The sequence below is a fragment of the Sciurus carolinensis genome, chromosome 1 (assembly GCF_902686445.1).
Source record: "Sciurus carolinensis chromosome 1, mSciCar1.2, whole genome shotgun sequence".
Lineage (NCBI taxonomy): Eukaryota > Metazoa > Chordata > Mammalia > Rodentia > Sciuridae > Sciurus > Sciurus carolinensis.
Window position 1 is genome coordinate 90,900,220 of NC_062213.1, and position 16,780 is coordinate 90,916,999.

General features: G+C 42.6%; 1 protein-coding gene across 3 annotated transcripts in view; it reads right to left on the reverse strand.

Moving 5' to 3' along the window:
- Cadm3 (cell adhesion molecule 3) overlaps positions 1–16,780 on the reverse strand; it is a 31,027-nt gene that overhangs the window by 10,802 nt on the left and 3,445 nt on the right. The window contains exon 2 of one of the 3 annotated variants that reach the window (XM_047564464.1): positions 1,670–1,771. The exons of 1 other annotated variant lie outside the window; for it this stretch is intronic. In XM_047564464.1, coding sequence (XP_047420420.1) covers positions 1,670–1,771 — 102 coding nt within the window. Of the gene's footprint in view, positions 1–1,669; positions 1,894–16,780 lie in introns of all 3 variants that reach the window. One more of the 3 variants, XM_047564482.1, reaches the window with a different exon arrangement.

The following is a 16,780-nucleotide window of genomic DNA, read 5'->3' on the forward strand; positions in this document are numbered from 1 at the left end:
AACAAAAATTTTCTTCCAATAAGTCCCTTAACACATTTCCTTTAATAGAAGTACTTCCCACCTCCCAACATACAAACCCAAACCACCATCCTGGTATCATTTCAAAGAGTTGAAGGACTAAGTAATTACAAGGCATGGTGGTACATGCCTGTGATCCCAGAGACCCAGGAGGCTGAGGCATGAGGATCGCAAGTTCCAGGTCAGCCTGGGCAACTTAGTGAGACCCTGTCTCAAAATAAAAAATAAAAATAACAGCTCAGTGGTAAAGTGCTGCTGAGTTTGACCCCCTGTAAAAAAACAAAAACAAAAACAAAAACAAACAAACAAAAACAAACTTGAAGTTTTCTTTTCAATATGATGAAAGTACATTTTCTAATCTCTCTGTCCTGAGCGAAGTTTAAAAAATGAAACAAAAAAGAACTAATGAGTAATCTTATGGATGAGCCATTTAACCCCAAATGTGCCTCGGAGTCGGGCTTAGCTGGGAGCCCCTGAGATTACAACACCTGCTTCCTCTACCCAATATTTTTCCATATCCCCCACAGTATGGATTCTGATTCCTAATATTGATTCCCTCATCTCCAGAATGACTTTCTATGACCCAACCACACTGACCTTCATAGAACTAATCTAAAATAAACACCTTCCAGCTCTGATTCTGAAATGCTACAAAATCTGCTCTATGGCATTAAATTACTCAACCAGCATTGTTCCTGTCTGGATTGGAAACCAAGAAACTTACTTCCTCTGTTAAGCACTTTAAAAACAATTGCACTCTCCCTTTGCCACCGACCTTCCCCTTCCCCTGTCCTTCCTTTCTTAGTTACCAGGACTCCTCTTCCAAGAAACATAAACTAAGTGCCCCTATCAGAGAGGAGGTCCTGAGCAGTGAAGGTGTGTGTGCTGGAGTTGATACCAAGCATCCACCATTCAGGGTGGCTGTTTCCAAATCACAATACAAAGCCTGGTGGTTAGTTTTACTGTTTAGAATGGTTAAAACAAAAGAACAACAACGAGGAAGACTTTAAGAATCATGGAATCTATGGGATCTAATTACTTCACTTTATAGGCAGTGAGGCAATGGAGGTGAAATGACTTTCTAAGGTCATTCTAATTCTAGATAGGACTAGAACTCTGTCTCTCAGTGTGGTGCTCTTTTAGTTGGAATGCTTCTCAAAGTAATTATCTAACTTGAGAATTAAAACTATGATTTTGAGATTAGCTTGCCAGTGACTGAGCCGGCTGAGAAAATTTGGAAGTGATATATTCTTAAAATCTCTCAGTGAAAGGTTTGGGAAAACTTTGATTTACCATAGCCATAGAACAATTTTTAGCTAGTAATCCCTTTGTCTCTGGCTCCTTTTGATCATCCTTGATTGGATCTTTCCAGCACCTCTATTCTGAGTAACCTATTTCTCTGGAATCATTTTATTTTTGGAAAGAGGTGTAGGGGTACAGAGGTCTTTGTACTGGAGTGAGGGAAGAAGGAGTAGATATAAGTGAAATTGGTGGTGCAGAACTAACAACTAAATGTCAAATGGGAAGGAGAAAAAGTTGTGTGGTAATGAGGGGGGTGAGGACATGGGTGTGCAGGCAAGATGAGTGGCAGATGATGTGAGGATGAGTGAGGGATCCGAGGGACATTGAGATGAGGGGCCTGGATTCTCACCTTGACTGGCCAGCATGTCAGGGCTGCTCCAGACTGTGGAGCTGATGGGCTCGTCGAGTGGAGCCAGAGTTCCCAGCTCCAAATCCTGCTCCTGCCAGTAGCCTGGGGAGAGAATCTCCATCAAGGATGAGCCCTGTATATACTGCTACAGTTTGGGTCTACACTTTCATTGTGGGGGTGCGGGAGAAGCTAGGCCCCTATGGAAAGTAGGTTCATCAGGATACCTAAGAGAAAGGAGAGACATTAACTAGAGTCCTGAAAAAAGGAAGTGATTTCTCCTTTGATGGGGTAAATTAAAAGAGAATGCTATGTTTAGTACATGTTAGAGACAAAGAGAACTTAGGGATCATTGGGTCCATCCATTTCTCCCATTTCACAGATAAGGACAGTAAAGCCCATAGGACTCTAAGTGGATTGGTGGAGGGCACTACAGAAACATGATAACCAGAGATTTTTCATTCCTTATCCAGAATTCTTTCTGCTACACCATATTATCTACCAAAATAACTACAGGTTTAATAATTAGAAAATATTTTCACAATTAATCCTTTTACTAAATCTGTAAAACAAGTGCGCTGGCATTATTCCTGTTTTGGAAGCAGAATAAATGACTTGCCTAAGGTCATACAAATAGAACAAAGAGTAGAGATTAAACATCTGATTCCAAATACAAAGCTCTATTTGTTTCAAAGTGAGACTCATTATCGAAGAGTGCAAGGTCAGGGTTGAAAACCCCCGACAGCCTTCCCAGATTGTTACCTTCCGTGGAGTGCTCAGATTAAGGTTTCCGTTTGGCCCTTCAGTCCCTCTCTCTCACTGACTATACTCCTTGCTCAGGTACGATAAAACTCCTTTCTTCTTCATCCCGGGCCTGAGTCACCCTCTTCTTCCTAATAGTTAGTTCCTAAACCTTTCTGTCAAGTACAGTAGTGTCAAGGGCCTGATTCTCCAACTCAAGCTAAAAAGGCAGAGGGACAAAGAAACTGGCCCCGCGAAATCTTTTCAGGATCTCCCGCCCAAGAGCCACGAAGTAGCCAATCACGTGCCTAAAACTCAGTGAGGTCATTGGCTGCTGAGCACTGCCTGGGGCTGCTACTCGTCCCGGGCCCAGCAGTCCCCGGGAGAACTTCACCAGTGGTCCCTGCGCGCTGCTGAGCCTGCGGGGGACAGGCGGCTGGGGGCGGGGAAGTGGGGGTCGGGCAGAAAGGACGAGAAAGGGGCGCTGGGACCCAAGCAGGGCAGGTGGATGGGTCGAGACTAATGTAAGAAGTGAGGCAAAGGCTTTGGGTTCACGGGAAAGAAAGAGGACCGGGACCAGGGAGAGAATTGTTGAATCAGAAGAAAAGGGAAAGAGGAGAGAGGGAGGACAAGGGGTAGTGGAGAACGCGAGGGGAAGGAGAGGAAAGGAGAGAGGAAGAAAAAGAGGGAGAAGGGATAAGGGAAGCGGGGTTGGAGTCGGGAAGGAAGGGTGAGTACCAGAGATTCTTGCATCAGAAAGGGCTCTGAGAGAGCTTTAGAGGTTCACTGGCCTCCGTGGAGGCAGCTCCCCTTTCCTCTGTTTCTCCCGGACATCTCCCAGGAAATTTGAGAAATTGCTCTGTTCTTCCCAACTGGGGAGAGAGAGTAAAGCAGAGAAGCCAGAAACTCTGTTAGCAGGTAACAAGTAGCCAGAAGTAGACAGGGGAGGGGGATGAGAGCTGCCGTCCAGAGAGGCCAGAAAGGTGAGGATGAAAGAAGGAAAAGGGGACAGAGAAAGGTCCAGGGCTGTCAAATCCCACAGACAGTCCCTGGGTGCCCAGCCCTTGCCATGCTGCTTTCTCTGGACATCAAGAATGGAGGGAACTTCTAATTGGTGAGTGTTTCCTGTTATTTTCCAGGTTGTGTGTCTGGGTGTGCTGTACCAACGCACAGTAGAAAATCAAACGGGTTGTACAAAGGTATGGAATGGTGGAGGGACGTGGGGAGGCCTGGGGAGGGGGTTGTCTATGCTCAGTCCCACAGTATTGGTACCTAGTGCACAAAGTCAGCACCAAATAGTGCGCTTGCTCAAATGAAGAGAGGAAATTGCCATCTTACAGAACTTTCAGTTTGCAGAGTGGATTTTCAACCATGGATTCAGTTAATCTTAAAACAATTCTAGAGATAGGCGGCCATTTTTAAGATGAAGTCCAGAGAGGATTAATGACTTACCTAAAGCCACCCAAGTAGCATACCTCTTATGAATCCTTTCTCTGGTGGTCCTCCCCCAAAATGCTTTTTGAACAACTCCTGTTTCAGCACATTGCATTGCGATTTACTTATTTAGTTACCTAAAGTTTGAGCTGGTTAAGAGCAGGAGCCTCACCTTTTTCACCTTTGTATCTTTAGCACTTAGCCCACAGTGGGCTGCCAGTACATTTAATTGGTTCTGGTAATTCATTCAGCTACACTTGGTCTTGTGCTAGGTATTCTGTTAATCAGGCAGAGCATGTACTCTGTCCTACATCATGTCTGCAGTCTTCACTCTTCTGCTGCTTCTTTCATCTGTGCTTTTTTCAGCATTCTCCTTAGTTGCATTTCTCCTTGCTTATATTTCTTTCATCCCTCCCCTCCTCCTACATTTTGCTGTCATTGGTTTCTTCTGCATAGGAAGAATAAATGAAATGGTGATGTATGTCAAACCAAACTGAATTGTCCAGATGAGGGAACTGGTAGGAAATACCTCCAATAAATGGTGTATTTGAGATATTCATGATATATTGCCTCTGTAGGTTTGTAGAGAACTCACCTGTTTTAAGGAATTGTTCAAGAGATGGCTGGGATTTTTTTTTTTTTGACCCCCTAGGGGTGACATTTCTCTCTCTAGTACTGAAAGGTACTTATGATCTCATGCCTCCTCTTGAGAGTTGTCTGTTTTTGTGTCCGAAAGTTTCCTTGCTGTTTTTATAATATTGTAGACCTGTAGTGATAAATTCTGAATGGCCACTCCCCTGGGAGTGTTGAGTGATTATAATACCATCAACAGAAGCATGGATAAGTAGCAGAAATTAAAAGCTGGTTTATGAAAGGCTTGTATCTTCTTTGGTTTCAGATTTTACAAATAATTTATGACATCATCATAATTTCCCTCAAAGAATGGTCTGGAAAGGGAAGGGAAACCAGGAGAGTTCTGAAAGGGAGCTATGGACTTTAAAGTGGAATTAGTAAGAATTCTACTCAAGGACCTTGGAAGGAGCTTCTGCCACATAGGTCAGACATTCGAGACCACCAGTCATTACTCAAGAAAGGCTCTTGCTATTTGAGTAATGGATGAATGAAAAGACTGGTTAAAAGCAGGAGCCTTACCTTTAGTCATATTGGTCACATTATATATGCTTAGAAACCTCCACTGACTCTCCCTCATCTACAGATAATATCAGATTTGTTAAGCTGGCCTTCAAGATTCTTTACAGTCTGAGGCCAACTGCCTTTCAATTTTGTCTTTTCTCCACTAAACTCATCCCATATTCCAGATATATGAGCTGTTTAGAATTTCATTTGCTCACCTGTATTCATTCCCCTTTCGGTAATAACTTGGTTGATAATGCTCTGCACTCATCTTCACATGTCTAAACTCTGTCTCTCCTTAAAGCCTACTATTTGTAAGCACCTCTTTCAAGAAGTTGTCCCTGTTTGTTGCATATGAGAATAATGTCACATTTCTCTGGGTTACACCACTTTATCTGCTTGTCTTAAATGATGAATCATTTTTCACTTTGTGCTGCGCATTTAGCTTCCATCCTAAATTATAGAGATCCATAAGCAGGGTTGATATCTGATTCATCTTTGTACCCCATACTGGCCCCATACATATAGCATATTGCACATAGCAGGTGCTCAATAAATATTTAATTATTAAATGAATCAGATGCTGAACATCTTCTATTATGAGACCTAGGCTCAAAATCTGCCCAAACCCAATAGGATTGGAAGTAACAGGCCAAGGACAGGGTAGACCTCCTAGAAACAGAAGCTCTAGAAATCCACAAGACAGAGGGACTTGATATTTATCAGTACTTTCTGTATGTCAAGATTCCAATAAGGTACTTCATATGCATTATTCCAGACATTATTTTTTTGATGTGTGTGTGGTACTAGGAATGGAATCCAGGGGTGCTTTACAACTGTGCTACATACATCCCCAGTCCTCTTTAGTTTTTATTTTGAGACATGGTCTCACTAAGTTGCCCAGACTGGCCTCGAACTTGCAATCCTTCTGCCTCTGCTTCCCAAGTAGCTGGGATCATAGGCGTGTACCAGCATACATGCTTTTAAGAAGTATTATTATGTGCACATGTTTGAGCTCAGTTAAGGAACTTGTCCATATAATCCATCTAATAAGTGTTAGGATGGAACAGACTTGGAACTTAGGCCTCTTTAACCACAAAGCCCAGGCTTTCTGCATCTTTTCACTAAAATCCCTTCTTGTACTGCCTTCCAAGAATGACTTCCCTAAACAGTATTCATGATGCTCACCTCAGTATGATAAGAACAGTATAGCAAGTTAGAAAGGACTACTTCTGCTGGTGGTGATGCTATGATTGATGCCCACTGAATTACATTTTCGACTGCATTTCTGATTGTTCATCTATACCTTTGGTCCTATTTCTTATACTTCTGAGCTCCTGAGTGCCTCACAATGTGGGGCTTTTACTTAATCAACCACCAGACATGTTTAATTAAAACTAAAAAAATCTTCTCATGTTGTCGTAGCAATCTAGCACTTAGGCTAAAAACTAAAAGATTATCTTTTTGTTTGCCTTTGAAGGCTTTGGGGCTTCCTTGATTCTTTTCTTGTTTACCCATAGGTTCTAATATGTTTAGGATTCTCAACATTTTAAAGGACAAAGTAGCCCTTTTGCCCACTGATTTTTTTCTGATTGATTGTTCATATTAAGAGTAGCAGAGGTGGGAACTGGAGACTTACTAATGTGCCTCTCTAAAGCATACAGTGACACCTATGATTCAGCTTTCCACTGTAAGCATAGGACCTCTCACATAGTAAGTGCTCAATAAATATTTATTGAATAAATAAATGAATGACTCAAATGAATAAAAATGTATTATGTCTGCAATTTAAGTGACTCTAGGAGGGAAGTCTATGATAGTCTGCCAGTATAATATCCTTGATTGCTTGGTTTATATATCTTTCCTGCTCTGTCTGTTTTGGGAGCTACAGTGCATTGGCCATAGGGCTGTAAACAGGTGCACAATTTGGGATGGCAGGACAAGGGGGCAAGAGCCATCCTGCATAACTGCTGATGGTCTTACCAGTGCTTGGGTCCAGAACCCCACTTCCCTGAGGGCAGAGAAAACCTGAGTGGGAGTGGATGGTGATGATGATGATGATGGTGATGACTCAGCATTTCTCTAGCTCCAGAGTTAAAAATACTACTCCTCCCAGCCTACTTGTTATTCCTCACGACTACCATGACAGGTGGGTGGAGGAGTGTTATCTCCAAGGCAAAAACATATTGGGGGCTGTGGCCCAGAATACTGAAGGAACCCACTTTTAGAAGGGTGTATCCACCATTAGGAAGCTCACTGCTAGGCTTCTTGACCAGAAGATACCACTCCTAATTTCTCCCCCACTCTAGCATCTTAGTGAATTCTTATGTATATTTGGGTTGCACACAGAAGGGAATGGCCATGGCAAAATCAGACTTACAACTTGACCGCTGGGGCTTTTCTTTATGCCACAGCTTTCTTTCTTGGACAGAGAATGGCTGATTGTGCATTTGGAGGAAATCGGACCAGTTTCCATCTGAAAGCCTGATTTGATGATAACTCCAGGATTTGGGGGAGTCATTTGGACTTTTAAGCAACCCCCACAAAACAAAAAACAAACCAGCCAACAAACACACACACAAAAACAACCCTTATCACAAAGGACTGTCTTTATACTTCATTTCTTATAGTTACTCTGTGTAGCCATGATTACATCACATTTACTGAAGTCTGCTAAAGTCACTATCTAATCACCAGTCTTGGACTTGGCTGACCTGTGTTCCAAAATATTCTCTTTCTTCCTTCCCTCCATTCCTTTCTAACTTTGCCTGCCCTCCCCTAAATTCGCTTTTCACTAATATCTGTGATATTCCAGCATCATCAGGTGGAAGGTAGGCCATAAGAGGTGGCCCAGGATGTCTTCAGGGACCTCTCTCCTTTCAGGTGTATGTTCCTTCTTTCTCTGTTGCTCCTCAGGGATGAGCCTTTGTCGCCCCACAGGCAGCAGGATGTCCTCAAGGATCTCCTTCCCTTAGCTTTGATGCACTCCAGCTAACATACACTTCAGAACTTCAGAGCTCAGTCACGCTTCAGGTGCCTGCCTCCCTGATCTAGGCCTCCGTGGTGGTCCTTGCTCCCTGCCACTCTTTCTGAGTAGGCTACCACGCTGCTCCTAGTTCCTTCCTCTGTCACTTCTGTTGCTGTCTGGTTTCTCCACCTGGAGCCTTGTTTATCAAGGAGCCTCTTGGGCCCCATGTCACTCTGCCTCCCAGCTTTGCTGTGCTCTCCTAGGAGGTGTGCCAGATAGAAGTGGAAATAGGTGGCAAATGGGGGAGGGGACAGAATCTTCACTCTAGGAAGTTTCTAACATGCCGATTAACCCCCCAGCTCGGTAAAGCTCAGACTAGACGTCTAGGATTTATAGACCCAGAGGTCTCACACCATTAGGTTATCCAGGAGATTTAGGGTTTGGAAGGACTCAATCTGGGCTCAAACAGGTTTTACAGTGCATCTTACAGAAATCTTTTGGTTCCAGCCCCTGCAGGTTGAAAATGAAAGGTTTTTATTTCCTGGATTTGGAATGGTGTGAGATTGAGTGGGGATTGGGGTAGTTTGGTTAGCTTGTCTGTGGTGGGTGTGAGGGGTGGGGTTAAAATGAAAAACAACTTTCTGTTAACTCTTCATTCTTACACACACACACACACACACACACGCAATATATATATATATATACATATATATATATATGTATATATATATATATGTAACACACAGACACATACATACACACACATACATACATGGCTGGGGATACAGCTCTGGTTTCCCTAGTACTGGAAAAAAACCAAAAACAAATATAAAAACAAAAAAACAAAAACAAAAACAAAAACAAAAAGACCAAAAAACCTACCAAACCCACCAGTTATTAAAAAATTTTCCATAGCCAAATGTTAAGAAAAAAGTATCAAACTTTAAGATGTCATTAAAAAAATATATAGTGCCCTACAGTCATTTTGTATATCTGGTCATTTTCTACTGACTCCTAATGGCCAGAGATGGTTATTCTTATGATCTTTGAATGTATTAAAGAGGATGAAACTAATGCCCTTTCTGACTGTATATTGCCCAAATTCAATAATTCTTTCCTCTTTCTGTTACACCCCATTCTGCCTAAAATAGTTTCCCCTCTATGATTTTTTAGAAGTATAGACTTTTAGAGTTGATAAGATCCTAAGTGGTATTCACTCCTAACCTCTCCAGTGTGTGTGTGCATGTGTGCATGTGTGTGTGTTTGGGTTTTTGCAGTGCTGGGGATTGAAACCAGGGCTTTGCACATACTACCACTGAACCACATCCCCAGTCCAACCTTCTCATTTTAAAAGTGAGGAACCAAGAGGCTCAGAGAAGTTTAGGAGCTTTAAAAGTGAGGAACCAAGAGGCTCAGAGAAGTTTAGGAGCTCAAGCATGGTCACACCAGCAGTTGGTGGGAGCTATGGTTATACCCCAGTCTCCTGTACTTGTTGTCATTTTATAGCAGTCCTTGTGAACTAGCTTATTTAAAGCTTATGTTACTGATGAGTGTGATTTCACACTTAGGGACATCCACCCTCCCTACTTCCCCGTCTCCCCTTATATGGTAGTGAGGAACCCTAGGACCCCAGACCTCAAGGAAACTAAGTCTACTAAAGTATGAGGTAGGCTGGAGGAGCTTGGAGAAGATGAGAAAGAAGTTCCTGAAGATGCAGCAGATGGAATCTTCACAAACTACAGGCCTTACTGACATGTTCTAGTTCCAGAAAAAGAGGAGGCTGAAGGGCAGAAGCTACTGACATGTCCTTAGGAGCTAAAAAGAGTGACTCTGAGGATAGGTTGTGTGTGTGTGTGTGTGTGTGTGTGTATGGTGTATTTACCTGTGCACATATCTACTGGCATGTACACTGTAGAGCACGGTGGACATGCAAAATTAAAGTGGGAGACGGGCTAAAAGAGATGAGAGAAAAAAGCAGAGGAACATGTCCTATTCTTGAGCTAAAGAGAAAAAAAAAATCTGGAGGCAGAAGTGGGCTTGTGGTAGGCTGAGGGGGGCCCTCAGAGACTTAGTTAAGATTCCGAGGAGCAGAGGCTGGCAAGTGGGTGGCAGGGAAGGAGGTGGGGACAGCTGTTGCTTTGATTTGCTATTGAGTCAGTGTTCTCGGTGCATTAGCACTGAGAGGGAGCCCTGGGCTGGCCCCCAACCAAAACAAGCCCCTCTGCAGCCAACTGGGGGTCCTGACAAGGAGAACTGCAGTCAGGAGGCAAAGGAGGGGGATCTAATCCCCCGAAAGCCCCTTCCTTGGCTCAGCTCCTTCCCTCTAGGACTGGGCTGTGTTGTAGAGAAGCATCTAGCATTCTGCACTGAGAGGCTGCGAAGGCGGGAGGGGGCAAAACACAAGGGAGGGCTGAGCGAACACTTCTGGAGAGCTGGTTCTGTGCAGGTACTGACTCTTGTTGGGAAGATGACAGCTTTGAACCATTTTAGTAGTGTCTGTTTACCCCATCTCCTCATTTCCTTCCCACCATGATCACATACTTCAGAAATCAGGATGGGTCTGACTTGGGCTCTGCATTCAAATACAACAGTGTCAAGAGGCTGGACTTGGTCTGAGTTCTTAGATATCCTGTTAAACTGAATGGAGGAGGGATTTTATACCCTTTGTCTGAATTTACCATGCTGCTTTCACACATATGTAATAGAACTGGGGGGTGGAATTCCCCCGTTTTAAGAAAGTACTTGGGAAAAGAAACATAACAGGGTGAGTTGAAGGGTCTGGGAAGATAGATAGGGAGTGAGAATGGGCAGGAAATCTCAGATAATTAGGGGGAAGTGAAAAACAGAATCTCTAAGGATGGGAGATCTCAGCCCAGCTTCCGATCCTTGCTCTTAACTCTCCATCTCCCAGTGCCTCAGTACCTGTTTGAATACATGAATGGATTCCTGTTCTGAACAGGCTCCATCTCACTCTCCTTTGCTCTTTATGCTCTGCTGTAGATATTTCAGGATGATGGCTTGGTGTGGTGGGATAACAATGCTTTAAAAAAGTTTAATTTGTTAGAAGGCAGGCAAGAAAGCATTTATCTCTGCTGGTTCTGATTTTCCTGACTTGTTTTTACTGTTTGCCTTCATTGGATGATCAGAGTCAGGGTGCGGATGACAGGTTCAGGGCAATGGTTAGGAGCATTACATGAAGAAAAATGTGTTCCGCTTTGCACACCCACACGACTCAGGTTCCCCTGATTCCCCCAAGCCTAACTGAGATTTAGTCTCTCCCCTTCATTCTTTCCACTTAAAAAAAAAATCTTTATTTTTAAAAGAGTGGCACATCATTCACATGAGACTTACTTTGAGCCTTCCTGGGAATTTAACTCTTCCCTGAAACAGACACATTCCTCCAAGTCTACAGATCTCACAATCCCCAAAATGGCAAATAATACTGTTTTGACAGAAATATATCTTCTGCTCTTCTTAAACCTTCATTGAGTGTCTCATCTTTGATGTGGATATACACTCATTTTTGTTCTCTAAGACGCCTATGTTCTCCAACCTAGTTACTCTTTTCCTTTCCTTGTGTGTCCTCCAACACACACACTGTGATTCTCATTATTCATATCCCTGTTTTTAATTCTTTTTCTGACATAAACACACAGCTTTTATTATGACCCAGATACAGAGCCCTTTTCACATGCCCATATTAATCAGAACCCCTTACTTCCAGAAAACCATATGGCTTAAACTCAGAGATTCTCCCCAAAGCAGAATTTAGGCTCTTTCTTCTGTTCAAACTCCCCAGGAGAGGGCCAAATCCTCTCCTCCCCAGGGCTGAGGCTCAGTCCATCTGTCACTGACATTGGACTCCAGGGCTTGGAAACCAAAAAAGAGTTGGCATTAAACAGCAGTTGAGGATAAATGAAAATATGAGAGGCCCAGGGGCTTAGTGATGGCGTTTTTCTTATATTTGTGTGAGCTTATAGGATAGAGATTGAAGGGGAAACGTATAATGTATGTTTGGAAAGATTTCATTCTTAAGAAATAAAAGAACTAGTGAGTGCCACTGTCCCACTGTAATTTTTGCATTTGCTGGGTGACAAATGGTTAGGAGCAGATGGTAAAACTGGCCCCTCATTTTATAATAACGGAAGAACTTGGCCTCAGGCTCTTTCAAGACTGAGCATGATGATAGATCCCAAGCTACCTGTCATTGATGTACTTATTAGAGTCTTGCTGGGTTTCCAAGAAGTATCAGGTACTTAAGTCTGAGACTCAATAAACTAGTTCACCTTCAGGAGCTTTTCACCCTGTCTGAGGCTTTGGCTGGAATTCTAGAATCAGAATTGGAAGCAAAGATCCAGGGCATAGAAGATGAAAAATAAACATGTGAAACAAGAAACTGCATATTCCCAGTGAAATCCAATATTGGAAGCACTGTTCTCCATCCTACCTTGCCAATATTTGGGAGTATATGAAGAAAAGGGGAGAGACAAGTAATGGCCTAGAGATGAATGGCATCAGCCTTCATTTCTTTTTCTTTTTTCTTTTCCCTAGGGCAAGGTGATGCACCTGATCTTCTTGACCCTGAACTGGAAGTAAATGAGCTAAAGGTGCTTATAATTAGCAATCAATACACAATTAGTATAAGTCTAGCTGGGGCAAGGGAAAATAAATCCTTAGAGCATATGACATTTTAATTCTTTTAAATATTATTTAGCTTCTTCTTATTCTCTTGTAGACCCCCAAGAGAGAGAAAGAGAGAAAGAGAGATGAGAGGGTTAAAGAATCCCAGAGATAAGAGTTCACACAGTGGGATGATGTACACATTGAAAAATATGTTGAATTCCCTACATTCGAATCTTTCCTGAAACATGTCTGTTCTTTGTGAGAACTGGGTCTTAGAGAGATGAGTAGATGCCAGATACTCCAGCTGTTACTGTAACCCCAATTCTGTCTTCCTGAAGGCTTACTCATAGAGATAAATCACTCCCATTACCTGTCCTTGAGGACTGGAACTTCTCCTTGTTTCAAATGAGGAAAGAAAGCAGGGGCCTAGAAATTTATTCTGGAAGCCTGCTCCCTTACCTAGACTTTGCTGTAGGTCATTCTTCAGTATAACTACTATATTAACTACCATGCAGAAATTGACATGGGTCAGTTAGCATTTAGGGAAGGAGTAGCTTGTAGAATTCTGATGTGATGTGGGGAAAAGGCTGGCTGGTCTAAGACTGACAGGGGCTGAGCATTCTCGGCTCCTTGCCATACGTTACGTCATTGGCTTACTGGCAGATGCTCTCAGAGAGTAACAAAGTCCAGTTTAAAGATGTGTCTACTGAAAGCTGGGTGTGGTGGTACATGCCTGTAATCCTGTGGCTAGGGAGACTGAGGCAGGAGGATCACATGTTCAAAGCCAGACTCAGTAACTTAGAGAGGCCCTAAGCAACTTAGCAAGACCCTGTCTCAAAGACAGACAAACAAACAAACAAACAAAACAAGGTCGGGGATGTGGCTCAGTGGTTAAGTGCCCCTGGGTCCAATCCCCAGTACCAAAAAGAAAAAAAAGAAAGAAAATGTGTCTACTGAGATACCACCAAGGACCTAGACTTTGGGATGGAATACTTAAGGCTATTTAGTTCTATGCTGGATGGTTGTAAAAGTGGGGGAAGTGAGTCAGGGTTTTGATATTTGTTTTCTGTGCCTCTCATATATTGGATTCCTCTATTATCTATTCTGAAAACCCATTATTACATATTGTCTTTGCATTTGCTAAGGTTGAGGGAAAAGGGAAAATAAGCACCATGTCAGAACACAGTGTGATTGTCAGGCTCAGAGTGCTGGTGAGAGGTGCATGCTTATGAACCCAGTAGGACTCATTTTACATTCCACATCTGTGGTGCATATATGCTTATCATGTATGAGAAATACTGTTTCAATATAAAACATGGCTGTAGTTCTGTTTTTAATCTGTGAGTCCAGATATAGTAAAATATCTAGTTGTTTGGAGGCCATCTGAGGTCATTATTGACCTGTTTCCTGAACATCTCAAATCAAAATACACTTTTTTAAACATGAGAATTACATGCTCTTTTATAGCCTCCTACAGTTGATTAAATGGTCATAAGGACTCACTAGATCTTTATCTCAGGGTCTGGTTCCCCTTGGAGCAGCTCAGCAACCTCAACTAAGATCAGGTGTGATTGAATGGTCACAAGAACTCACCAGATCTGTAACTCAGGGTTTTTTCCCCTTGGAGCAGCTTAGGGACCACAGTCAAGATCATGAGTGTGTCTGTGGTCGGGGTGAGAGGGAGATTCTAGCCCTGTTCTAAGGGCTGCACTGTGGAGAGTAAAGAGATTATGAAGCTTGGAGGTAGAGCAGGACCATGGAGAGCAACAAGAAGAGCCTGAAGTGTCACTGTCAGTGGCTAGCACCGTGGAGAGCTCAAAGCACAGGTAGTTTGTTCCACAGAGAACAGAGGAACTGGGATCATAGGTTAGGGCAGCTAGCTGTCATGCACGCAGACCTTGAACAGACATCAGGGATTCTGTGGGGATCATGCTACACCACTGCTTGTTCTCAAAGGCCTCCCGAAATACTTTATTTGAACCTGCCAGATATATATCCAAGAGATTGTATATTAACTATATATTAACTACAAGAGAGTTTTACTCTTGTTGTACTATATTTAGTACAAGAAACTGTACTAAAATGTGAGAAATACCACCAGACTTAGTTTATGAACACATGATCAACTCTACAATTATGTCAAATACCTAGGTATTAGTAATGATGGTGGGGGTTTTAATTTACAAGAACTTATAATGAATAAAGTTTGGCTTATCTTCTAATGAAGGAGCACAGTCCAGAGAGCCTGTGCCCTCATCAGAGAACTAGGATATGAGGAAGCCAAAAATGTGTATTCTCATTGGGTAGGTTATGAGATATTATAAGAATGCCCTGGCACCCCAAACTGCTATAAATAGCCCAGACTTCATATGCATGGAGAAGAGGTATGGGATCATGCCTCTTAAGAAGGGTATTGTCTCAGGACTTACAGACCTCCATGTTATTTGGGAAATTTGGTCACTTTCAGCACTAAGGGAAATTTTGTTAAAGGAATAGTGTTTCTTTCTTCAATAGTTGCTGCTTCAGTGAGGAATATGCAGCTTTACTGAGCTTCTATTTTGTGAAACTCAGTAGCTTCATATGGACACGACTCTTGAGAGTTTGGCTTCTCATTACTAGAAGGGATGGGCTTCTTTGTTATGTATAATAAAATTGGATTGGATTTTTACCTGCATAGTTATGAGCCCTGAGTATCAGCTGGTCTGACCTTGTAAGGAATCACCACTACTGATGATCTTAGAGGCAGAGACAAGTCTCTGGGCCTGGAGAGTTATTCTTCTTTGCTTTACAATGACATGGAATATTTATTCTTAATCTGACTGAACTTTTAAAGACCTGAATCTTTTCCTAATGGCTTGCTTCTCCAGGCTTTCTTTTTGATGGGTTTGCTTCTCTCTCTTAGCATTCCCTTGGGGATTGCTATTCTCAGAGCTTATGGGTGGACCTCTAGGATATGACCCCATACAGGAAACAAAATGTTCCAGTATCTTGGCCTATAACCAATGGTCAAACCGGAAATATTAAATTCCAACATGAAAAATAAAAGAAGATATAATTACCCAATCTTTCTAATGCCCTGGATTTTTCATTCAGTCGTCAGTAAGGAGCTGGTTCAGTCCACAGCTTGCTTTCAAAGAGAATCTGGAACCTAGATTACCATCCTTAGATAAGGTTCCACTTACTGAGAATTAAGTAACAAAAAAGGGATTGTTGAGCTAGTAGACAGTGCCACTGGAATAAGACATAATGAAGAATGTGACAAGGCACAGCCCCCAGGGTTTTATTTCTCTGGTGATAACTGTGAAGATAGTTTTCCTAGCAGGTGATTTAAGGAAAAGCAGCTTTTGATCCCATTCTACAGAAAGTATAGTGACAGCAAGGAGTACCAAAATAAAAATCTATAAAGATTTATGGAGCAATGGCACGACTACAGTCTTCTGTTTCAAAGTGACCAGAACACCAAAAAGATGCCATCTGTGGAATTTTATGGCTGCAGAACTATGAGTCACCCTCTCTAAGTGAATACTGAATATCCCAAACAAGACACTCTTGAAATTAGATCTGGACCTCCTTTCTTCCACAGTTGGGAGAGGAAAGGGAGCAAGCCGAAGGGTCTGAACTGGCTCCTTCTACTCTCAGCCTCAGGCAGAGGATTTTAAATTGAATAGCAGAACCCAGGTTGTGCCTTGAGGATTTTAGGAGGGCAGGAAGCCAAGAAGAAGAGAGCAAGGGCTACAGGTCTTACTTCTCTATTTCAACAAGAATAGTTCTCCTTTGATCTGTTTTGCTTGTTCGAAAAGGGGTTTCACTGAAATAACCACTGCCCTAGAGGAAACTACTAAAACCAACCATGCGGTCAGACCCAAGGAGAGTTGAGGACACAACATTTGGCATAACTGATGGGGAGGCTGTTGACATTCCATAGATTGGGTGCCACATCAGACAGACTGGTTCTTCAAGCAAGTAACTAAACTGTACTCTACCAATTTCTCTGTGATGGTCTCAACTTTCCTGTGCCAGAAGATGTGTGTCTTAAGGGAGTGCATATCCTTCCTAATAGCTGCCACTGGGAAGAGAACAGGAGCAGAAACAGAAGAATTATCACTGCAACTAAACCAGAAACTGGAAGGAGTAGGTCTGCCAAGCAGATCCGTGGGCAGCAGTGGAGTGAATGCCTGCTGGACTTCTCTAGCACATTGGGCATGATCTTCACA